Source organism: Pempheris klunzingeri, chromosome 14, assembly GCF_042242105.1.
Source record: "Pempheris klunzingeri isolate RE-2024b chromosome 14, fPemKlu1.hap1, whole genome shotgun sequence".
NCBI classification, from domain to species: Eukaryota; Metazoa; Chordata; class Actinopteri; order Acropomatiformes; family Pempheridae; genus Pempheris; species Pempheris klunzingeri.
In genome coordinates, this window is record NC_092025.1 from 7,331,890 (window position 1) to 7,356,483 (window position 24,594).

The 24,594-nt window shown below is 40.6% G+C and overlaps 2 protein-coding genes across 3 annotated transcripts; one reads left to right on the forward strand and one right to left on the reverse strand.

The window, feature by feature from the left end:
• The first annotated feature begins 10,448 nt into the window (after positions 1-10,448).
• LOC139213267 (V-set and immunoglobulin domain-containing protein 1-like) lies at positions 10,449-15,698 on the forward strand. Of its 2 annotated transcripts, none has more exons than XM_070843926.1 (7): positions 10,449-10,568; positions 10,655-10,815; positions 11,822-12,029; positions 14,254-14,418; positions 14,503-14,619; positions 14,713-14,857; positions 14,943-15,698. In XM_070843926.1, the coding sequence occupies exons 1-7, from the start codon at positions 10,526-10,528 to the stop codon at positions 15,037-15,039; spliced, it is 936 nt and encodes a 311-aa protein (XP_070700027.1). In that variant the 5' UTR covers positions 10,449-10,525; the 3' UTR covers positions 15,040-15,698. The 2 variants fall into 2 exon arrangements, with proteins under 2 accessions (XP_070700027.1, XP_070700028.1); XM_070843927.1 differs by having other exon boundaries at positions 14,254-14,409.
• A 2,484-nt stretch (positions 15,699-18,182) lies between these two features.
• Positions 18,183-22,134, reverse strand: tmlhe (trimethyllysine hydroxylase, epsilon). The gene is made up of 7 exons (XM_070843811.1): positions 21,955-22,134; positions 21,699-21,875; positions 19,807-20,086; positions 19,521-19,640; positions 19,029-19,265; positions 18,666-18,804; positions 18,183-18,458 (listed from the first exon to the last, which is right to left on the reverse strand). Exons 1-7 carry the CDS (start codon positions 22,085-22,087, stop codon positions 18,327-18,329), a joined length of 1,218 nt encoding a protein of 405 aa, XP_070699912.1. The 5' UTR covers positions 22,088-22,134; the 3' UTR covers positions 18,183-18,326.
• Positions 22,135-24,594: the final 2,460 nt, after the last annotated feature.

Consider the following 24,594-nt stretch of genomic DNA (forward strand, 5'->3'; position numbering starts at 1 on the left):
ATAGAACGTACATCGCGTGATTCGGGCGAATCACCGATATGTGCTTCTATACAATGTATTTACTGTAAATCACGCAATTTGGAATAGATGCACTGAGTGCATGCTGTAGTTTTATCAGGTTCAGCATAAGCATCAACATCAATCGCCCTTCAACTACAAAGGATGTAAAGGATGCTCACCAGTAGCATCTGAACGTAAGCCATGTGATTGCACACTGAGTGGGTGTTCCCTGTATTTTCTCTTTAATAAGTTGCCTCTGGTTATGGTCTGTTGTCGATTACTGTATGATGATACTTGCAAGAAGCTGTGCTGATTCCCAGTTACACATCAGAATACCTCCCCTCTTTTGGAAGAGCATACCAGGGAGACTGTCTCATGTTTAACCAGTAGGTGAGAAAGATTTTCCAACACGTTATAAAAATTGGCAACTAAAAGAAAGAAACCCACAAGACCAACAGCCCATTTATTTTTTCAATATAAATTAGTAAATGATTTTATTCATTTCTGTGTTCATTTCTGATTTATTGTATTTGTTGCATTTGTTATGGATTGTTATTCTTACTGTTGTTGTTGTTTTATCATAAGAAGGAAATGTAATTCATCTGATATACTGGCACTGGAAGAAAAATGCATTTGGTTTTTGTACTGTAATTGTTTTGTTCACATTGGGCGCTTATTTGATTCAGTTGTTTAATAAGGTGTTTGATTTCATTTGGAGTATCAGTACTCATGGAATCAACATTTGTGTAGTATGAAGTTGTATTTTTTTTGTCAGTGCAAATTAATGTTATAGTGTCAATCAGCTTTTTTAGGTGTTTGAACAAAATGTGTTTTTTACAAATACAAGGTGTTCAAGTATGTGGTATAAAAAGGGTTATCATTCAAACAACAGACTTTTTACAAATAAAGGCTTATACAGTAAAGAAAGCTAATGTCTTTTCATTTGCCCTTTGAGGACTAATATACTACATTGTTTCATTTGACTTTTTTTATTCATTTCTTTTCAGATATTAGTCCCCAAAAGGTAAATAGCATACAATGTTGCAAAATAAGAGGATAAAATCAGGTATTTACCATTGCTATTCCAGGTTGTTGTCAGAGCTCTCGCCTCTTAGTTGGTGTCTTGCTTTTGATAAGGACTGTTGGATATGAAGACAGTCCGAAAACAAAATTTAAGAAAAATCAAGGGTATCTTCTTTTAATTTGATTACAAAACATTGCGCGTTTATGAGAATATACCTCCTTTCATACCCTATTTCCTGAATAAAGACGCAAAGTGACTCCTGCTGACAAGTGTAATATTTGCCCCTTTTTCAATTTGGGAACTATTAAATATATATTATATATTTGACATTGTTGGCAAATATAACATGAGTAAAAAAGTTGTGGCCTGTCTTTGGCAGTTTGAGTTCTGCATATACAAAGCACCATAAGTCATTCGTTCTGTCAGGAGGACAGATGCAGTTGAAACTTTTTGCCAAGACTTTTTGTCCTCTGGTGGAGGACGTGACGCTAAATATGGTAACACATTTGGATTTTTTTTTTCCTCTCTGGATCTAGTCTGGGCTTGAACCACAGCAAGTGTTTAGGTGGTGAAGGAGAAGCGAACGGCCTCTACATGTGATTGCACCTGAAGCACAGAGACCAGAGATTATCCAATAAGGCATGTGAAATATTATGTTCCACGTACACCTCTAATTATTAGGAAACGATGCATTGCCGTCCACAGCAGCTTATTGATTTTATAGATTCGCAGCAGAGGTGGTTTGGGGGGCCTGTGGGTGTAACCTCTGCCCCCTCCTCTGAGCGCCATGTGAAGACACAACCTGATTGAAAGCACAATCCGTGGACTAACGAATATAAACAAAGCGGTCACTCCACCACCAAAATTGAAAACACAGGACTGGAATCTGGTATCACTTCACAACCAACTGACATGGCTTTTTATACAAAGACAGCTGTCAAAGTTATTTTGCTATCTGATGCTTTTTAAGGTTTAATGTTTGTAGACATGTCTGGAAAACAGGCCTATAACAGCTGACGAGCACAAAAATGTCATTTTTCATAAACTCCTCTATAAATGGATGGCGGGGGCCTTTCTGTGTGGAGTTTACATGTTCGCTCCATGTCTGTGTGGATGTCCTCCGGGTGCTCCAGTTCCCTCCCACAGTCCAGAAACATGCAGGTCAGGTCCACTGGAGACTCTAAATTGCCTGTAGGTGTGAATGTGAGTGCGTTTGTCTACATGCGTGTTTGCTATGTGATAGACTGGCAACATGTCCGTGCCTCACGCCCCAATGCATGCTGGGATGGATTGCAGCCCTCAGCAACCCTCAACGGGATAAGCAGTTTAGAAAATGAATGGTTGAACTTCACATGTCAAATTCAACGCGTACCAGAGTGTGTTGTTAATTGGGTACTGATGGCTTTAAAATAGTCATCAGTCCCAGGCTTCATTAATGATTTTAGAGCAGTGGCATCAGGCGCTGATACTTCAATGTCATCAGGAGCGGGACCTGGGGCCTCATGCTTGAATGGTGCCCAAGCTGACAAATGACACAAATGCAACTCAGTGTAAAACATTTAGCATTTATAACATATAGAGAGAAGTGGGCATGAGAATGCTTTCCGTACATTATGAGTATGTAGATTTGGGATACGTGATCTAGCAGAGCTATTAGAGCGCAAAGTTCAAATGAGTTTTCTAGTAGCCACTTGTGATGCTATATCATCTAGCCTGATGCTTAAACCTAAAAGTATTTGAATTCAAAATGATTCAGTGCTATAATTTTGGAACAGTAGGAAACTTAATAAGACTAATATACTAACATGTTATGCAAACATAGCATAACAATGCTAAGATTGTGGTGTGTAGCAGGTTCAACATGTTAGTTTAGCATGGTAGCATGCTAACATTTGCTAATTAACACTAAATGGCTGAGCACCATGGGTATTTGTTCATAATGTAATGTAGATGTCTTGACCTGATGGTCACCAAAGAGGACAGGATACATCATCTAGGAACCATAACTGTCTGTCATGAGATATTTCACAGGATGAGTGTAAACATTTACCTGCTGGTTGTACCTCTGGGCAAAATGAATATCTGTACAAACATTCCACCCGTCTAATAGTTGTTGAGATATTTCAGATATTTCAGTGCAAAAAACAGTTACGCTCTCATATCAAATTATATTGGAATTAATGACAGCAATTCAGTAATGTAAAAGAGTTGAAAGAAAGTAATTATTGTAAAGAGTGCACACTGCTGGAGTGTCCCTGGTGCCTAGTGGTTAAAGGATAACTGTGGTATTTTTAAATCTTGGCCCTATCTTTTGGGTTCTATTTTGGGTTCAAAATGACTGGTGGGTACAAAAACTTTTGGGATTAGTCCAGTAGATCGCCTCAGCTGGCAGCCACTATCAAGCTACAATGGCTGTAATATAACCCTTTGGGGCAACTGTGCCAGTCAAAGTTGCGTGCACCAAAAACAAAATGATTTTCTTTTTGCCACTGACAGGCTCAGATTGTTATTTTAAGTGTCTGACAACAGCTGATAGAAGCAGATGTTTCTGGTTAAACAAAGAGGATCTTACAGGCCTATCTCTGTAGGGATCCTCTCTGTAATGATGTCAGACACTTCGATGCAATGTGAACCACCGTCTTTAATAACCACCTAACTATCTAGTAAAGACAAAAACGAAAAAACTCTGCCAGTTTATGACCATTATGGACAACATCATTTATCAGTTAAAATAGTGTTCTACAGAAAACAGGATTTGGCTTTCAGAACTGGTACTGTTTCACATGTGTTAAAATAGCAGCATTTGAACAAGCCAATCAGGGCAATTATTGATAATGGGGGACCAGTTTGTATACCACTTGGACTTCTATCTGCTTGTCTCTGTCAAGGGATGGGTGAAGGGTTAACTGGGCTGCCAGTCAATAGGTCTTTTTCACAGCACACATTTTGACGTGTCATAGTAGGAAAAGCACATGTGTTGCTGTTAACATTAACAATGGCTCTGTTCTGTTCAAGTATCCCAGTGAGGCAGCATGCACAATACCAGGACGCTGAAACTGGAGCCGCTAAAAGTTACTTCTGCTTGTGTCGTGCAGCCGGGCTATGGAAAATATTCTAAAGGTGTTTCAATGAGCAGTCGATGTCAAGCTCGTTCACGTGCGCAATGAGCCACAAATTCTAAAATACCAATATTTATGTTAATGGTTAAAAAGAACACAAAGAAATCAAGCAGCTGCTGTAGGCCTAACCTCAAACATGCAAAACAGCCACGTAACAACCATTAAATAACAGCTACTGCCTACCTTGCTCTTGTTTTTCCCCAGTTTCCCTTTTTTTCTGCTCCATATCAGTTCTTTTTTGAGACATAGCTGTTTTACTATAAATAATACATATGGGCAAGAAAAGGCATGCGGCAGCACAGTTAAAAGGGGGAAAATAATTCTCTAAATTGTAGTGAGTACAGTACATAGGATGTACCAATGTACTTTACACAGCATGGTTAGTCAGAAAATGTAGCCTAAGATATTTTACTGTAGCGCTGATTCAGAACAATGCTGTTGTTTTGTGGAAAGGAGAGAATAACACGTTTAGGGAAGTAAAATGAAAACTATTAAAGGCTGATACTGGTTTCATTTCAACAACATAACATACAGTATGCCCTTATACACTGTGTGCACATAATGCATGTGTTTCCTTCTTTGTTTTTTTCCATTTATAAGTGACGCTTGAAAATTTAAAAATCCTCCATTATGAAACAATTGATCTCTAACTACAATTAACCACAGTATCCTTCATAGGCTCTGGAGAGTCCTGGTATTACCAGCACGTACACATATTAACAAGACTGATTTGAGGTCAGAGGTCAAATATTGATTTCCAGGAATGAAAAACACCTAATAGATAAGAGGGGACCTTCATACTCGGACAGAATCAATACCACTAATATGCGAGCAGGTCATAAAAAGTTGTGGTAAAGCCGCTCGTAACATCATCACCGACAGAGATACAGTAATGGAACTGTAGTTTAATCATTGTGTGTTTCCACTTGATTCACTGCTGTTTTCTTCTTCTTGTTGTAGTTGCCGCTGTTGTTGCTGCAGATGTGTGATGTATTTCATCATGTTTAGCCTCCTAGAAGCTGCGACCTGCGTAATGATCCTCTCCTGGCCTCTCAACCTTCACATATGAGGCAGATTTAATGCACAGGTTTGTCTCACCTAATTGATTTCTTTTAATTTACTCTCAGTCGCCTCTACCGGGCACTTCGACAGTTGATTACGCCGCTAAGTGAGTTCACCTTGAGCGGAGCAAGGGTATATAAATAATATGTCCAACACACGAGGATGGACAGGGATCAACCCGTTTTAAATCAAGATCACAAAGTAGCCCTTACAGCTCACCGTGAAGTACTATGGGAAGCAGCGACAAAACAAGAAAATGCACAAATACCGCTGCTTATGTTTATTGTGGACAAAAGATAAAACGACAGCCTTGGCAGGTTTTCTTTTTGCAGAATTTTTCCTGTATTTTCATCTTTCCTTCCATGGATAGGCCCTCTCTGCATTGGAGTGCACAGCTCTGTTGAGAAGATGGATACAGAGTCGGTGAAGTAGCTCGGCAGAATGTGCCTTCCATTTCTGTGTTCTATTGTCAGCACTCCATATAAAAACATAAATTATTGAGAGGGTCCATTAACATGGGTCAGGAATTGATGGCTGTTCCTCTGTGAGGAAGAAAAAAAACCCGAAAGTGTTCAAAAAGCAGCGGATGCTTTGGCTTTGTAGCGTACAACGCCTGCTTGTGCTTTCTGCCATGTACATGTTTTTAATAAATTGCCTTTATGGATTCTCACCAATGCATTAAGGTTGACCTACAGTTTTAATGGAATAATGGGAACGTTTATTCTCATGCAAAGAAATTATATTAAAAAAGCTTTTTTTATGAACGTACATCACTGTAGACTTTAGCGGTGCTACTGATTCAGGAAAAAAGATACAGTTTCTAAGGGATTTCCTGTAACCTGGACTGGCTGGATAGAGAGCGTCCACTAAATTCATCAATTATTCAGTCACAGTAAACAGTTAAATCTGTTTAGCGGTTTACCCCAAACCAAAATCACAAATCCTTGAAGCATCACCCCTGACATGATGAAATGTCGAGCGTGTTCCCCTCTCCTGTAGCGCCGTGTGTCCGTCTATTTTCCCTCTCACAGGATGATCATCTGTGTTGCCATGGAGTTCTTGTTTGGGGCTTGAAAAGAGAGTGAAGAGATGAAGAAGAGTGAAAACATAATGTGTCTAATAAAATATTAAGACGCATTTCTTGTAGGCAATGTGGCCACGGCTGAACCACTAAATCCAACCCCCCAGGGGGCATCATTTGGAAAATCTTAGGGTATAGCAAAAAAGGCAGAAAGGATGGTGGTGGTGGAGCAGTTAGAGGGGAGATCATCGTTACATGCATGTGCCAGAGAAAATGGGAACACTGCATATTGTATGATGATTGAACCGAGGAAGGTACACATGCCATCAGTGTCAAAGTCAATTTTCACAATTAATTGATACTGTGTGGCTAACACTGGCCGTGTTTGAGCTTGTCATTGCCCTTCAACATTTGCATTATTCCATGAATATCAAGATCTCATTTCAAGACACTGAAATCCCCCTCCACTGTTTTATATTAAACACAGAAAGCACCGTGAGAATCTCTTTAAGACATTAATTTGGTACCGAATGCTGCTTGAAAAACACTGAGTGAAATCTTTTAGTTACATTTTGACAAGATCACAAGTCAAACACAAACAATTATACTTTTCTGGCAAATCTCAACAGCCTGCTTCTCAATTTATTTTGGCATTTTCCCTGGATTGAAGTCAGTCACTGGAGGACAGATTTTAGATGATCAAAGATGCCATTAGACAAAGTGGATATGGGAACATAACTCGTCTGAGGGAAGCATAATGCTCCTCTATGCCATCAAGGGTTAACTGTGTGCCGCGCGTTTTTCACTGCCGCACTTGGTGAAAGTTATAGCTTAAATGCAACACTGACAGCCTGTAAATTAGACTGTTTACCGATGTAAACTTTCTCTCTCCTCTGGTTCTGGTTTCATGTTTTCTTCCTTAGACAATTCGAGATAGGTCACCTTCTCCACTGTAAGACCTTTTTCAGAGATGAGTACCAGGAGATGTTGCCTCTGACGGCCTGTGCGCCACACAATTGTGTCAATCTTTGTGAAAGCACTGTTTCATGCTTGCTTTTGATGCCAATGTGAGATGATAGTTTAGTGTCACTGCATATAGCTTTCAGTGCCAAGAAAAAAAATATAATGCAAAGAAGACCTTTTCAGATGATGTTTCACATGACTGTTTGTGGTTGTGTGCTCTTGTTCTCTCATACGATTGATGTTTCACCTTTTATAAGTGGTTGTGTGGTACCTGCAGGGAAAATAAGTCATCATGGTAATCATGGTATATATAATATAATATAATATAATATACAATATAGTAATATTTCATATATTTTTAATTTAATTAATTTTTTTTTTTTCTAAGGCGGTTGAGAGCAGGAGAGGAGGGTAAGATGGAGTGGGGCCTGCTGAGGCCGGAGTGTGGCGCTCTTGGCTCTGTTGCCATCATGAGCGCCCTCAACACACGCACATACACGCACACACACACACACACACACACACACACGCACACACAGAAACACTCGACATCTAGTAGCCTGGCCTGACATCTGCTGGCCAACTTCTGAATTGCATCCTTGCTCTCCTGTGCTTTATGTTTCAGTGTCTGAACCAAACCACATTGCCTCTAAATACACTAAATGAATACATTGCTTCAATAATCACTTAATAGGTAAGATTACATGAATTAATTAAAATTAAAAAATGGATAAACTTGATCGTATGTTGTTGTAATGTAAAAACGATCTTCAGACAAGTCACAGATGAAAACACAACACCACACCTCAAATGTGTACTCGCTCTTTGTGAGCCAGTGCTCTGACTCACACCTCCTCGCTGTCTGCTGACAGGGAAGCACTGGCTGCTGGAGTGGGTGGATGAATAAGTCTGTGCGGAGGTATTACACAGAAACCTGCTGGAGGTTTGAGCAGGACACAGTTCCAGGCCCAGCAACCTTCATTTCACTGTGTGAGGCAGCTCTCTAGGTTTGTGCACGCTGGGGGGCGGATTCCACTCACATTCAGAGTAGTACGTGAAGAGTCATTATGTGACTGGAATATAATTAAAGGTAGTAACGCATTTGTGGAATATTTGTTGCCCGTAGAAATTCTGTGCAAGCTCTTTAGCTTTGCAAGCACGAGGTCTGTCTGGATGTTGGTATGTTGGTCAGTCCACAGATGGAACTATAATTCCTGATTCTCAGAGGGTGAATCTTAGTGACTTTGGTGATCCCCTGACTTTTCCTCTTGCACCACCAGTAAATCGTTTCAAGTCAACGTTTCAATTTTAATTTCCCTGTTTTTTGAAAATCTTTTTCCACAAATATTTTTGGAATATGATAATAAACAGATATCAGTACAGACCTACTGCCCCAAGGTCAGAAGAGAGAACTTAAAGCTGCAGGAGGCAGTTATATGACACTTATCATCCTGTTTTGGACCTTTGAGATGATATACTGTGATTGTGAGGCTAAACTGTAGGCAACATTCAACATGGCCATCGCCGGCTTTCATGGTAAATCTGCGAGCACAATCTTGCAAACCACTGCAACACAATAAGATATTACAGGAAAATTAAGTCAACAGCTTCAATAATCTCAGTCATGATTGGGATCCCGTGCCGTTATGTGACGTAGCACACAGCAACATTCAGCACAACCGCTCATCGCCTGCTTTTATGCTGAATTTACGCACACAACAAGCTTTTATTAGACATCCATGACGCTACCTGAAGAACCGCTGCAGCACATTTAGATATAACAGGAAAATGAATTTAGCAGCTTCATCTCTCTCTCTTTCTCTGACATGCTTCGCCGATATTGACTCATGATTTATTGCATTTATTGTCAGCCTCTCTTTTAGACCCTCTTTTTCACAAGTTTATCTTCCTGTGTTTGGGTTGCTTTGCTGCTGTGTAGAAAGTTGCAATGCTGGAATAGCAACTTTATCTGCGTTTGTAGAACAGCAACGCTCGCTCTCAAAGAAGACCTGTGAGAGTCAAGAGGAGGAGCAGAGGTCTAGTTTTCTCTCAGACCACTTGGAGTACAACATGTTGATAGGTTGTTATGGATTTTTTTTTACCCAATTACGCCAAAAATAAATTGCTTACTTCAGCTTTAAAGGGAATCATGTAACAGTGGAGCATTTATTGTATTCCCGTGTTCTCGATCTAAGGAACAAAACAGATGATCATCATTTCCAAATTTCAACCAAATGTGTATATCATTCATGAATCTTATCACTTACTTACTCATGCTGGCCACCTGATTCTTCATGAATGTTTCTTAGTCTAGGATTTATGAGTCATGCTGCTGTGTTTTATGTATTCACAGACTGCCGTGCAGTCCTGCCCACACACACACACACACACACAGCTGCTGCCAACACATGTTGTTCTGTTCTGACAAAATCTTATAACACTGACATCGTCTCACTTCCCAACCTGTCACGTAAGTGTCTTGTAGATAATGAGCTCCGCGCGACTCCCTCCACTTCCCACACTCCCTCGCTCACCCCTCCAGGCGCGCCTGATCAACATTTTTCACATTGTTAATCACTTATGTCAGCTTCAGGTAATTATGGACAATTAATCATGTGTGATTCACTGTCCCTCTCTCCACCAGCATTGTGCTCAACGCTGTGTGAGCGAAAACGACAAAGGTGAAACTGCCTTTATTAAGTAGCAGCACCAGGGAGTGAACTCCCCAATGATAAGCAGCATGTTGCAGTGCTTTGGCTTACACTTCCTTGAGGCGAGCGATAAAGGCCAGGTGGAGATTAAATTACATTAATTCCTTCGCCAGAAGCCCTGACCCAGAATGACTTACAAGACAAGGAGGATGGAGTGATGAGCTGTAGTGAAACTACTGCCAAAGTACTGAAAAATGAATTAACCATTAGTGTCACAACACTTTGTGGTCCCACACAAAGTCAACAACCTCCACCACACAAGAGGCCTCACTGACTGAAGCTGATGTGGTTTAGTTGAAAATGCACACTGTATTTATCCAAATGTGTACAAACTGCAGAGGTTTTTTCATTTTCCCCCACCCAACATCATCAATGGCTTAAATCAACGGTTTTTAAAAAACAACAGTGTCCACACCCAGTCTGGCAAACATGGATATGCAAACATTGTGTTATCAACATGCACAGTATCGGCCATCCATTACCAAGCATGCTGTAACCTTGCCTATGATGCATTAACATTTGTAGCCTCTCTTGCAGTGCTGCTTGTACGAGTCAGTGCTAGAGACAAAAGCGGAAAGTTCAGGTTTAACAGAGCTCTGCGAGCGTGCTCCAGCATTCTGTGAAGATGTCTTCCACACTGCGCCTGTTGGTGCTTATAAGCATAATAGGTAACTACATTTCTGCTTCTCTCCTGTGATTCTGTGTTTTGTGGAGTTTTCTTACTCGGCACCTGATTGATCTGTTGTTTTCGTAGGATGTGCGGAACTGATCACAGTCAGCACTCCGCAGAAATATGTCAATGTGACACTGGGTGGAAGTGTCCTGCTCCAGTGTACATTTTTGACCAAAGACGAGACCACCAGCCTTACCGTCCAGTGGGATTTTGTTTCATCGTCCTCCATGGCGCCACAGCAGGTAGACACGTACTGCTGCTCAGATAACAGCTTTGTACTAATTCAGGCAGGTTTGATGTACTCAAATGTGCTTAAAATGTGCATTAGCTGGGATGGAAGGATGTTTTATAGTGAAACGTCAGGTTTAGTGACTTCCCTCAGTGGTAAAAAGTGATCCCCTTTCCTCTATTTGGTCCAGTAGCTCAGTAGGTGTTTAATGACGGCACAACGCTTTGAGTGATACTGTGAACACATCTGTTATTTTGTACTTCTTTTACGTTTGCAAATGCAGGACAGAATCACTGCTCTTTACCGAAATACAACATGCTCTCGTTTTAACTTAATTACTAAAGTGCAGCACTCCAGGTGAATTTACATTGGATGGAAACTCATGAAAGGACAACATTTTGGAAGATATTCAAAGTTGCTTGTATTTTCAATTATTCATAGAAAAGTCAACTTCATTACAAAGCTTGAACAATCACCAAAAACACATCTTGTGCGTGCTCGCACACACAAGTTCGCTCCTTTTTTCCAATAAGCTGCCTGACTGTTAGGAGACACGCCTCACTGAGACAACAAAGCCTATCATTCAGAAATGAGATAAAAGCAGATTTAATAAGAATTAAAAAAAAAAAACAGCATGATTTATTAGCAGGCTATGGGGACTACTTGAAGTTTTTTTTTTTAATTATTTAACATGTACTAAGTCAAGATCATATGTATTACTACTTTTCTATACTCCCTTTTTTAAAGATAAATGGCAAATCTCTTATCTGGCAAAGCTAATTTAACCAGCTGCTATTGCCTTTCATATGTACAGTTTTAAACATCTGAAAAATCTCCAACAGAAGTGTACATGCTACCTGGTGAGAATAGTATAAATTGTAACAATGTTATTTTGATTAAAAATAAACCAATACAATCAAATGCAATTAGATACAAGCTATAGAACGAAGAGGCTTCACTATGAAATAACAGTAGAGAGTGTCTTTATTGTGTATAATTTGCTGCCAATTTGCTTTCAGGTGTACTACTATCAGTCAGGAAAAGATGTCATTACAAGTTCTTATGAGGGCAGGCTTCAGCCTCCATCCTCTCCCGCCACAAGCAGAAACGCCTCGATACTGATAAGCAACATGCAAACATCAGATTCTGGAGTCTACACTTGTCAGGTTCACAACTTTCCTGATGTGGACGGACAGTCTGAGGTCAATATCATTGTGAACGTTCTCGGTAAGTTTTGTTGATTGCAGATATTGTTCCACATATTGTGAATGCAAACTTTAAAAAATCAAGTCAAGTTACACATCAAAATACATCAAAACATTACTGAGACAGACTCTGATCAGGCAAAATATTCAAAGGCCCCATGAGAGTGAGCAACAGGTCACTCATACTGCTGGACCACACCCATTAGCAGCATTAGCTGAGGAGAAAGCAAGTGGCTGGTCATTTTTGTGTACACATGGTGCTCTGACGTTCTGCTTTCAAACTAGTGTTCCCGCCTCGACCTGGGTGGAGTCCGGCAGCAGGAGGTGCTGCTGCTGTTTACCAGATATTTAATCTGACAAAAACTAAACCCTGATGTGAACCTTGTGCTGGTGCTTGAGCCGTTACTCTCCCGCCCGTAAGGGTGTGGCTATCTGAAAAGAGAGACCCATCAGTCTCTCTGAGGTTTCATTCCTTCTGCCTCCTCATTTTTCTTTTTGTCTTATCTGTTTTTCATGTCAAAGTAGCACTACATTAATCACGCCTCTCTTTCACTTTCATCTGAGTATTTTTTTGATTTTTGTGAAATCCCAGTATGAATCACTGCGGGTAAAACTGAACCGAAGCAAAAGTGCTGCGATTTCAAGGAAATATTTCAGTGCTCTTCCCACATCTGCGATTACTGTATCTATTATCAGCGTTGTAACATTAACAAATCTATTAAAATAGTGGCCCTGAATAGTGTGATTAGGGAATTACATTCACTTTGAATCCTCTCATTCACTGCAGGGACAACCTTGCAGGCCTCAGTATCCTCAGTAGTTTCCATGGTTACTGCAGCAGTCTCCTTATTGTCAGCGTTGGAAATTAGAGTAGGACTGTGACTGCATCCTTGTACTGCATACAGAACATATATCAGCATGTGGCACATGCTAAGCCTTGTATTTCATAACCTCGGCCTTTATGAAAATGTTTGCAGGGCAGTTTCTATATGCTGAATGTGACGCAGACTTAAGTGCCGTATGAATATGCGTGGCTGCTCTCAGGCTGATTATTGTGGGATCAAAGATGATTTTCATCATCGCTTACTGTTAAATAGAATTATGGTATTATTTTAAGGAGCAGCCAATCATACATTACCAATGAGTGTGTGAGCTTTACCCCTAGAGTGATAACACAGTCTATATAAAAGAGAAAAAAAAAGAAGATTTCAGCTCAGGAGGCGAGAGTTGAGAGGCCACTCCCAACACTCTTCCTGACTCACGATGACTAATAGGCCGACACATGACTCCTGTTTGATTAACAATAAGCAAAGGATTTTCCATTTTAACAAACTCAGATTTCTAAAATGTCTTTGTTAAAAACACACAGACTGTGAATAATAATATATATAATAATTATTATAATAAATAATAATTAGTGTTGTTAGTATGAAGATAATAATAACCTCCAGTTACAATAACACACAGCATACAGTGTGGCTCCCATCTCTCATCATAGCAATAATTCTTCTTTTGTGATTACGGGGTCATCCAGGCGTGGTATAAAGTGTGTGTGTGTGTGTGTTGTTGGCTGTGATAGAGACACTCTGCTGTACAACTAAACAGAAATAAAGACCAGCTGGCAGCGCTAACAACCACAAGAATTTAGCCTTTGATCAATCAAATTGTTTAGCAGAAACTGTTTGATTATAATCAATACACAGGATAGCATAAGCCAACCTTAACTAAATACATTCACATAAGTACTGTACTTTACTTGAGTATTTCTATTTTATGCTACTTTATACTTCAACTCTTCTATTTTAGAGGGAACCTTTTTCTGCATGACTGGTACTTTTACTTTTGATATTTTAAGTACATTTATCTAATAATGTTTTTTGCTGAAGTAAGAATTTGAATGCAGGACCTTTAGTATTTTTAATTAGCGTGCTGTTACTTTTATTCAAGTAAAGGAACTGAGTACTATGTGTGATATTACTGTAGTGTTCAGATAAAGCTGGCACTGATTGACTGACTAACTGAAAATGTATAATACATAATAAACTCCCAAGAGGCCTCATCACATATTGTAACTGGTCAAACTGTGCCAGAAACAGCACACATATCAAGATGATGACTGCTAGTACTTCGACATTTAGCTCACAGGACTACGGCACAGTGAAAAATATCATCAATAAAACTTCATAATAATGTCATGTATTAGAAGTCATCTAATAACCTCATGCATCCTCCTTGTGGTGTGTCAGAGAGGCCCTCTGCTCCCTACTGCTCCGTCCACGGTGATGTGGAGTCAGGTCACCTGGTCACTCTGACCTGCCACAGCGAGCATGGGAGCCCGGCCCCGACGTACAGCTGGATCAGACTGGATCAGACGAAGACGAGGAGGCCCATACTGGGAAGAAGTGAGCACTGTGTGTGTGTGTGTGTGTGTGTGATGCACTTGTTAACATGTGCACATTCATTCTTTTATGAACATGTGTGCACTTTTTTCTCAGTGACCAAAACTGGAATACTGGAAATCAGAAACATATCCCAGTTTGAGTTTGGGGAGTACCAGTGCAACGCCTCGAATGCAGTGGGATTTTCAACTTGCACTGTAGAGCTGAGCCCTGGTATGTTTGCGTTTTTGTTTTTGAGAAAACGTGCTCTGACAAAAAATGCTACAAAGACTTCATTGACGGATATAAAACCTTCTGTTTGTGTAGAGGTGGGAGATGGAGTGATTGCTGGCGCAGTGATCGGAGCATTGCTCGGCTGTCTCCTCATCATCTTGGTTGTGTGGTTCATCGCGCACACTGTGAAGAAACACAGATACAAAGCGGTTAAAGTGTCCGAGGCCAACGAGATGAAGTGAGACTCGAAGCTCTTAATGTTACATCTCACCGTGTCACCTCTAATTCCAGTGTCTCACGTCAACTCTCTCTCTTTCCACTAGGAGGAGCTCTCCTCAGGCCCAGGAGGCCTCAGGTAGCGTTCCCATGGCAACCGCAGACAGCAACCTCCATGCTGAGAGAGATGAGCCACAGGCTTAAAGTAAGGCCTGCTGAAAACAGCTGGAGCTTCGTGACTGTTCACAGTAACAGGATGTCTGGGATGTTTAGTCTTTAAGCACACAGCATTCTCAAAGGTAATCAATATGATGAAGCTCGTGTTTGTTTTTGAAGTTGAATTTGTTACATGTTTTCTGAATCAAGTTACTATTCTTACCATCAATTCAATCTTTAACAGCTTTTTCATGTACCTTTTTTTTTTTACTCGAAATTTGCTTGAATGTATACACAACGTTTGTATCGCTCCTGTTTGTTTTACCATAACATTCACACCGTGTTGATGAGCTCTGCATTGGAAATACTGTAAAAGTTACATTATATCAGAACAAATGCTTGAATGTACTGCATGAAATACTACATAACAAAGTTATATGATGAGGGTTGGAGTCGGCATTATGTAAATGATCAGTGAGATACAGTGATCACTGCCGCTCTCCAAATACAAGCAACACGCTCATTTCATGTCCACGATTTTTGAATGATTAAAAAAAAGAAAACAATAATAAAAGCCTACATTCATACATTTAGTATTTTAAATGATACAATATCTTAAGGGAATCCTTTTTTACAGTTAAGTCTAGTGTAACACAAACTGTCAAGCAGCTGCGCGTGAAGTATGACTATTTTATGTAATAACTTTCAGAGACCCTGATTAAATAAAATGTTGTGTTTTCTGAGTCACTGAGTCATGTTGCTCTTCCACTGTGACCATGACTGATGCTATCAAGTTTCATCTATGCGGCAGCAAACTCCTCTTCGGTCAGGTCAGAGCCCGAGAGTGAATTTTCCAATCACAGATGACACATGACATCAAGATTTAACTTCCACTTTCTGGGTCAGATGTTCTTTTTCCACAGAAGCTCTTTTAAGTTTGACTCCTCAACCAGGCAGAGATCCTGCTTTTATATAACGACTAGACTCACCGCCCGCAGTTGTATGCCTCCGCCAACCAGTCAAATTGCACTTTGTGTCCATGTTTGTCGCTGTCACCAATTCAGTGCCCAACCAAATGAGACATCCAGTCACATTTTGCCCTTCTGCTTTTGAGGTTTGGCGTTGATAACAGCTAGAAAAGTGGCTTGGCAGAGCATTATGATGACACTGAGGTTGGCCTTTGACCTTTTTGAACAATTAGTGTATGAATTCTGATTTTTCTGAGGTTACAGTGACCTTTGACCACCAAAATTGAATCATTTTGAGTACAAAATGGAAGAAATTCCCAAAGCGTTTCGGAGACATCACGCAAAGGCATAAAGATAGACTGATCTGCAGTTTTTGATCAGTTATAAATGCTCAGGAGCACAGTGGGAAAAAGTCAAAGGCAGAAATCAGTGGGCCGTTGGTTTGATCACCAAATCTATGAACAGCTGCAGATGATTTACAGACATTTTGGACTACAGTGTTATCATACAGTGTACATCATTCATTTCCCCATTCATAAAAACTCTTCTTTTGGCACAAGCACATCCATAAATATAATACCGACCATCCTGGCTACTCCTCTGCCAATACTAAGCTAATATCCACAAATTTATGATTACACTAAAACGCGTGAAGGCTGCACAGAGACCTTCCATGTGTTTCTTTTAACTGAGCTGCTTGACATCTTTATGGAGCCAAATGGGAAGTGTACTTGCCCCACACTCATTTTAATAATTGCCCTTTCACAGGTTACACCTTAGCTAAGAGGGGCTTTTGCCAAGCTAATCTGTATGGATGATTCACAGAGTCTGCTTTCAGCATGCAGTTTTGGTGAACTACACAGCCATTATGTATCACAACTCAAATTGACTTGTTTGACTAGATTTAGGGACAGGTTCACACTTACCAACCACATCATCACTTGCCAAGAAATCCACGTAAAGTCAACCATTTTTACCCTTTTTTTTAATATGCAGAAATTAAATTAGATGTGGCAAACTAATTCCATCAAAATCCAAAGAAAATGGCTCATTTGGTCTTTTGCACACTCAGTACTCTCACAATTTGAAGTGATTTTTGTCTAACTGATACACACATTAATGAATTTGTTAATAAATAAGTGTTCTCATCATATCTGTAGATAGGTGTAATTCTCAAAATCAATATGTTAAAACAAGTTTGTGTTTAGACTGAGAGCTACAACTCACTGCCCGCATATATACTATATTCTCATGCCTGGATCGATGTACTGCCATGAAACTGTGTACAGACACTCATGGTCCCCAGAGGATGAAATGTAATAACTTTGGTGATCCCTTAACTTTTCATCAAGGCCCATCATCAAGTCCAAATTTCCAAAAGTTCCTCAGCTACTTGGCGTTTAACGCTAATTAGCTGTAGCTTCCTGTAATGACACTGGCTGTCAGGTAATGCTACTGACTCCTCTGTGGGATCCCACTCTCACACCACCTCACGTGATCATATGACTGTATGAGCTCAACTACATCAAGCCATTTGACACACACATTTAATTGTTTCAAGTGTAATTCAGGAGACATTCATTCTTAATGGAAATAAAGCGTAGGCTCTGGGCCTGAAAACTGAAGGCAATGCAGAAATGCCTTAAATCTGCATTCTTTCTAATGTTCAGCAGGGGGCGACTCCTTGACCTATTGTAAGGAATGTTATGGTAAGGAAGGTCTATGAGAAAATGAGCCTACTTCTCACTGGATTTATCACCTCAGTAAACACTTTCCTGTTAGTTTATGGTCTCAGTTGGTAGTTTAAGGTCATCTTCAACACAGCACGATGTTCATTTAGTAAATCATGGTCTCATTTAGAGAAAAATAGACAAAATAGATAAAGCAGGGAATGCCTTTGGACCAGACTACCTTCTGAATAACCATCAGGGACAGTAATCTTGTAATGAACATCACTTCTGACGGCGTAAAGTCTAACTCGAGGCATCAAAACGGCAGTCCACTAACCAATGGGTCGCATCATGGTGGCTACGTCCACTTATTTCATACAGTCTACAGCTTTAACGTGACACAAAAACAATCAAACTTCAATTACATAATAACAAGACTGAGTAAAATACAACATGTGCGTGAGACTTGTTGATTGTTCTGAACAAATTAGACTTTCAGTGCAATTTTAAGTAAACCTCCATTATACAGCAAAGCACTAAGCTGATTGTTTTAGGGTGAAAAATGTAATACAATGATTTTAGCATAACGCTGCAACATAACAAAACACGAGAGGTGTGAAGGGGTCTGACTACTGTCTGAATGCACTGTGGAATATCCGATAAGGCACAGGGGTGAAGGGGGCCTTCATGTCCAGGATCAGGCCTGCAGGCCGAAGCAGCGTGCAGTGCTCAGGACGTCGTCTCTGGTCAGATAGCATCCACAGAGCTGCCTCAGGCCAGTGAAAGACTCCCTCCCGTGCATGACACGCCAGTTGTCTATGAAAATCACCTCATGGAGACAAGAGAGGGTCCAATCCTTAGATTACACTGAATTACACTTACATTCATGTCTTTATGTTCAGTTATCCTTAAGCTGTAACTGGACTGATCGGAAGTGACATTTGGAGAGGCGTTTACACATTTTTGTTTTCTTGCTTGGGCATTTCTGAATGCGAAGATTTAGCGGTGCCTTCTTTAAGAAGAGTAACTTTCTTACTTTGCCTGGCGTCAGTTTCACCCACAGCTCGTTCTCCGGCCGCCTAAGTTCTGTTGTCAGCTCCCGATGTGCCACATACCAGCGCTGAACAAGGTCGTGGGGGATCGTGTTTATCACTGATCGGTCATAGTTGTTGTATCTGTTGAACAAAAGATACGATGATCTTGTTTTTGATTTGAAGTTTAAAATATTTCATCATACCTTCAAAAACTACAGAATATTCCTTTAAAAAACACATAAATAATGACATGTATAAGGCTGAAAGGTAAAATTCTTTAGCTGTTGAAAATAGAGCAAAATATAAAAAGAAGCTAATTAGACGGAATTTTAATTTTAACAGTGTGTTATGAAGCGCTGACGTACCGGATCAGGTACATTTCATTGTTCCAAGGATAGACGTTGAGCACTGGGCCGATGCCCGTCATGTGGTTTCGGTGTTTGTTACCGTTTTCGATATACTCGTGCCTGATTGGCACACGGGCAAGCAGCTCAAAGTTTTCAGGAGACTGCTGATGTACTTTTTCAGCAGCGTAGAACCCATCCACAAGGAGAGTCCTTCCCCCAGTCCCCTCATGCTTGAGGCAGTGGAAAACCTGGATTCTGCAACAACAATCAGCGCTATCAAGTTAAGAGTGTGATAAATCCAGTAAATTGCTAGAATAACTCTTAAAATGTACAATCTTATATATATTAAATATATATCAAAATTAAAAATGCTCATTATAATCACTGGCATTGAGGTCTGTGGATTAGTCAGACATACTAAAACATTTTAAATGTTACATTTCCAGTGCTTTACAGACAAAAATCTGATATTATATTAGCATTATTATAGTCCATCTCTCCTGCACCTACCCACATGGCTCCTGAAAGTATGTGGTGTCAGTGTGACGGTCCAGGGCCAGCTGGCTGTAGGCAGAGTCTCCTCTGGAGAAATCTGAGGTAAAACACCACATTCTTCCATACGTGGTCTCCCTTTTGGATCAGTAACACATAGAAACAAGTGGATTAGGATCACCCATGTATGTTCTGAATCACCCATGTATGTTCTGAATCACCCATGTATGTTGCCGGTGAATTCAACCTGCTAATGGTTGCGTGACGATGCAGTGAGGCAGAGTTTCACTGATGCGTTGGGTACCTGATGAGGCTGACCCTCTGAGTGACTGCCTCTGTGGCCTCAACTGTGGCTGGGACATCATCTACAAAAGCGATCCCATACAGAAGGTAGTTTTGAAGAAACTTCTTTACTTCATCATCAGAGCTCATGAACTTGTCCCATGTGGCAGCAGGTATGTTTGCACTTTTGTAGATGTCTGAATTCCACAGGATACATGGCTGGACGCAGCGCTGCTTCTTTCCTTCATAGCTGTTCTCAGCCAGCCAGCTAAGGCTGTACTTTGACACATGACCATCAGGCCCTGGGAAACAAAACATTGTTATTAAGTACAATGAATGGATTGCATTAAATGCTATACATGACCTAATGCTGACTCGTCTTAATCACTTATTTATGAAAGATTGTGAGCGAGGGCCAGTGTTTGTGGACAGAATGCGCCCACCCAAACTCAGCTGACCATGAATGTGCACCACTAACAGGGAGAGGCACGAGTGGCGCTGTGCCCACAGGAGTACGTGCATCATCAACTGTCTTGGGGCTGACGGGTCCCCGTTTGTCAGTTTATGTAAAGTTCAGTGCCACTAGGACAACCCTGAGCAGCACAGATGGAGTGTAGCAGAGACAAAGCATTGGCATCTCCGACTGCGGGACCCTCATTTTAAAAACGGAATGTTCCAGCGCTAAAATTATATTCCTATTTTTATCAACCCTGGTGATGAGGCAGAGGGGACATGTGACATGTGAACCATTACCTCACCTGGCTGCTGTGGGACCGTTTATTCCTTTGACTCCAATAGGAGACGACTAAGTCCCACACGATTTTCTCCCTTTTGTGTGCGGGAGCAGGCTGCTGCCGGAGATACGATAGAGGATGGGATGGCTCTGGCTAGTCAGGGGTTAGTGGTGGTGGCTCAGAGGTCTGCCCCATGGGGGTGATTAGGTGGAGGATGGGGTGTCAGAGACGGAGTGTGGAAGTCGTTTCCCCAGCGGTGGATAATGAGAGAGAAATCTATAATTCTTCCTGCCTCCTGTCAGCACGTATTATCATGTGAAAGGAGAGGCCTGTGGCAGCAAATGTGTTTCATGGTCTAATCTTTTTATGTGCTGACGTCTGTTAAAGCCAAATGTTAACTGTCCCAGTTTGTTAAAGATGGTGCAATTCACTGGTGATACAGGATGATAATCTAAATCCAGGTTACGTAATATTCCTTTTAAGTGTGAATATCTTTTTTATAGTGCACAGTTGAAAGAGTCCATGGTCTTGTTTCATTAGCTGCACCCTAAGGAGTACCTGACAAAAGTGCATCTTTACACAATAAAACATTATCATAAATCATCATCATAGAGGGAAAAGTCCACTCCACATTCAACTGTGGAGAGATGTGAACATGTCATGTGTGCAGACAGCTACACTCTCCCTCTTGTGTGTTGTGTGGAAGTGAATTTTCCTTGAGACAATTTATTGGTTCATTAAAAGTAAATGATTGACCCCAGGTTATGTATTCTCAATGCATGGTGCTGATGCTCTCATAACTTTACATTTAATTTAACTGTATCCACATGTGATATGTCTCCAAATTAGGTTGTGACTTTTGTTATTAAGCACTAAAAACATGGTATTTTTTGTTTGTCAAAAAGTGCATTTCAGCCTGAAGGATCTTTGCAACTTTCAGCAATGTCCCACTGAACTCCTGTCAGAGCAGCAGAACATCGTAGCATGCAGACTTTTAAAATGTAAATGTTAAATGTATTGATTAAGTTCATGTCTACTCATCAGTCAAGCCAATAACCAAAGGTTTTCTGCGTGGCAGTTATTAAAGAACACCACACGAGCACAAATTAAACTAAAAGATAAGTTACATGCAGTAAACCTGGTCTCCTTAGGAGCCCTGCAGCCTTGAGAAGTGGCTTACATGTGAGGACGAGATGGCCATCCTCCAGCCTTGTGCTGTCAGGACGGATGGACAGGTCGATGCTCCCGGTGTCCACGTTCCTCTGGTTGGTCTTGGAGTTGAACGAAGACGTGGAGCGGCAGTGATCCCTCAGCCACACGTAGTTCAAATGGATCGGCGTCCCTCCATAGTTCAGCACTGGTGGTTTCATATGCGGGGGGTTAATGATTGGTGGTCTGCCTCGGACATACACACAAACTGGGTAGATTACACTCACCAAGACAATCCTCGTGCAAGTGAAAAGTTGCAGAGCGCGCAGCACACGCACGAGTCTGCGTCCCCTTTCTCCACAGTAGCTGCGCGTTTCTGACACCTGAGCGCAGAGCAGGTCGCAGTATCACATTTAACATCCCGGCAGTAGAGACAGTTCCTAATCAATGAAACAGCACAAACTCCAAACTTAAAGTGATAACCCCCTTCTTACAAGGAGAGGTCAGTGGCACGACTGAAAACGCTGTTTTTACGCCTTTAACGCTCCACCTTCGCACTTTAAGTCTCCATAATCCGAGATTAGTAATAACTTTATTTACACTGAATTTTAAGACTTGTGTTAAACACTGGAATCGTCCAGCCTTTACTTTAGCGGTGGAGCAGCTGTGCGCATGCGTGGGTGTCTTATCCTTTTCAGTACCCGGATGAGCAGAACATTTGTTTCAGGTTTTTAGGAATCTGTAATCTGATCCTCAGTCTGTGGTTCTACGGTGGCCGGGAGGTGCAAAACAATTTTACAATACAAGAAACACTTTTACAAAGCTGGAGACAAATTTAAATTTTAGAAAACATTTTTACAAATCAGAAAACAAAATTACATTGCCATAACACATTTACAAGTCCTGAGACAAATTTACATTTGAGAAAACAAATTTACAAGACGTGAAACACTTTTACAAACGCCGAGACAAATTTACAAGTAACTTTTTCAACCGGAAAGGGAATGTACCAACTGTCGAGTATAAGCCGATTAACGCGGTACATTCCCTTTCCGGTTGAAAAAGTTACTTGTAAATTTGTTTTCTCAAATGTAAATTTGTCTCAGGACTTGTAAATGTGTTATGGCAATGTTATTTTGTTTTCTGATTTGTAAAAATGTTTTCTAAAATTTAAATTTGTCTCCAGCTTTGTAAAAGTGTTTCTCGTATTGTAAAATTGTTTTGCACCTCCCGGCCACCGTAGTGGTCTGATCTTCAGTCTGTGATCTGATCCACAGTCTGTGATCTGGACCAGGATGGTCACATGGAAACTATTTAAAGACAATGCCTTGTTTTCTATATTATAATATTATGTCTGACAAATGATTTACACATTATCAGCTGTGCTACATGAGACCAATTTCTTATCATTTTTTAATCATACTTTAATTAACTGCCTCCTTTTAAATCACTTCTTAAAACCCATTTTTACAGACTCTTTTTACATGGTGTTGTCTTTTTCGTGTCCTTTTATGCATTTTTTACATAGTGCAATCTTTGTTTGTTTAATTCTATTTTTTCATTGTTTTTATTGTTGCTCTTATTTTTACGTGTGTGTATTTATATTTGCACTTTTTGGTACTCTAATGTCTTCTATCTCTTCTCTCACCCTCTCTCTCCTGCTTTTCATCTTTTCCTTTTTTCTCCTTGTTCTAAATTCATTGTAATCCTTAATGTCTGATGTTCTATTGCTCCTTGAGTATCCTGTTTTGTTTTACCTGTCAAAGCACTTCATAAACTCTGTTTTTAAAAGTGCTCTACAAGTAAAGATATTATCATTATTATTAATACTGTCAATTCATCATGAAGGTTAAGGGAAAACATAACATTTTTAACATTTTTATATTGGTTAACTGTCCTCCTGTCGACACTGAGTGAGGAAACACTGCTAAACTATATTGTGTTACACTAAGAGGAGTTCCTGTTATTTACTCTACTACACTGATATAAATGGAGTGGGCAAAATGATTTATTCATGCAGTGCATTTCATGTGTACTTGTAATCAGCCAAACTATGTGAAAACACCTTTGTGTGTGTGCAGCTGGGGATTAAAGTTTGGCATCTGGGCTCAAGTGATGGAACCTGAGTCTTTGCTTAGTCTAAACTCAAGCTTACAGTTAGCAGCAAAGAAGTGGACAGACAGGTAACGCAAACAAACTGTGTGAGGTCGGAGAAGAAGAGTGGCTGACGGTGACAGATGTGCAGGCAGGTGACTGCAGGGTTTCCCTCTGGGGACATTTTGACTTATAGCAGGAAAAGCTCGGGTTTTACTAATAACTTTGAATGGCTCTGTTCTGTTCAAATGTCCCAGTGGACCAGCATGCACAATAGCAGGGGCCTGAGACTGGAGCAGCTAAATGGAATTCAGCCATCATTGATTGTATTTTTTTAGACCTGTGCTTTTCTTACTGTGAAAATGTCAACATGTCTTCTGATAAAATGTGAAACTGTGATAACAGTAGTGTGCGCTGCACATCAACTACATGACAGACCTTCTCTACTATGGGACTGAATGACCTGTACCCTCACAGATGTGGTTTTGTCTCCAGTGTTTAGGGACCTGCTCCTGGAACAAGGCCAAGCCATGTTAGAGGTTGATGGCTGATACTGACCTGCATGCTGGCTCCTTCTGGAGTCCCTCCTGAAAATTTGCTGCTTATCAGGGAGCTACAACTCATCATCTAACAGAACAGTCCTCCCCTCTCCTTCAGTTACTAATCTGATTTGGTTTTCTATGCACTGAAGAGCTGTGGGGTTCAGCTGTCTGAGCAGCGTTGGCCCTCGGAGGTCAAATAGAGGGACATACATCATACATGAAAGAGAGCATTCAAACAGTCTGAATGTGTAACAACGAGGAGGGAACATCCATCTGTTATTATTTCCACCA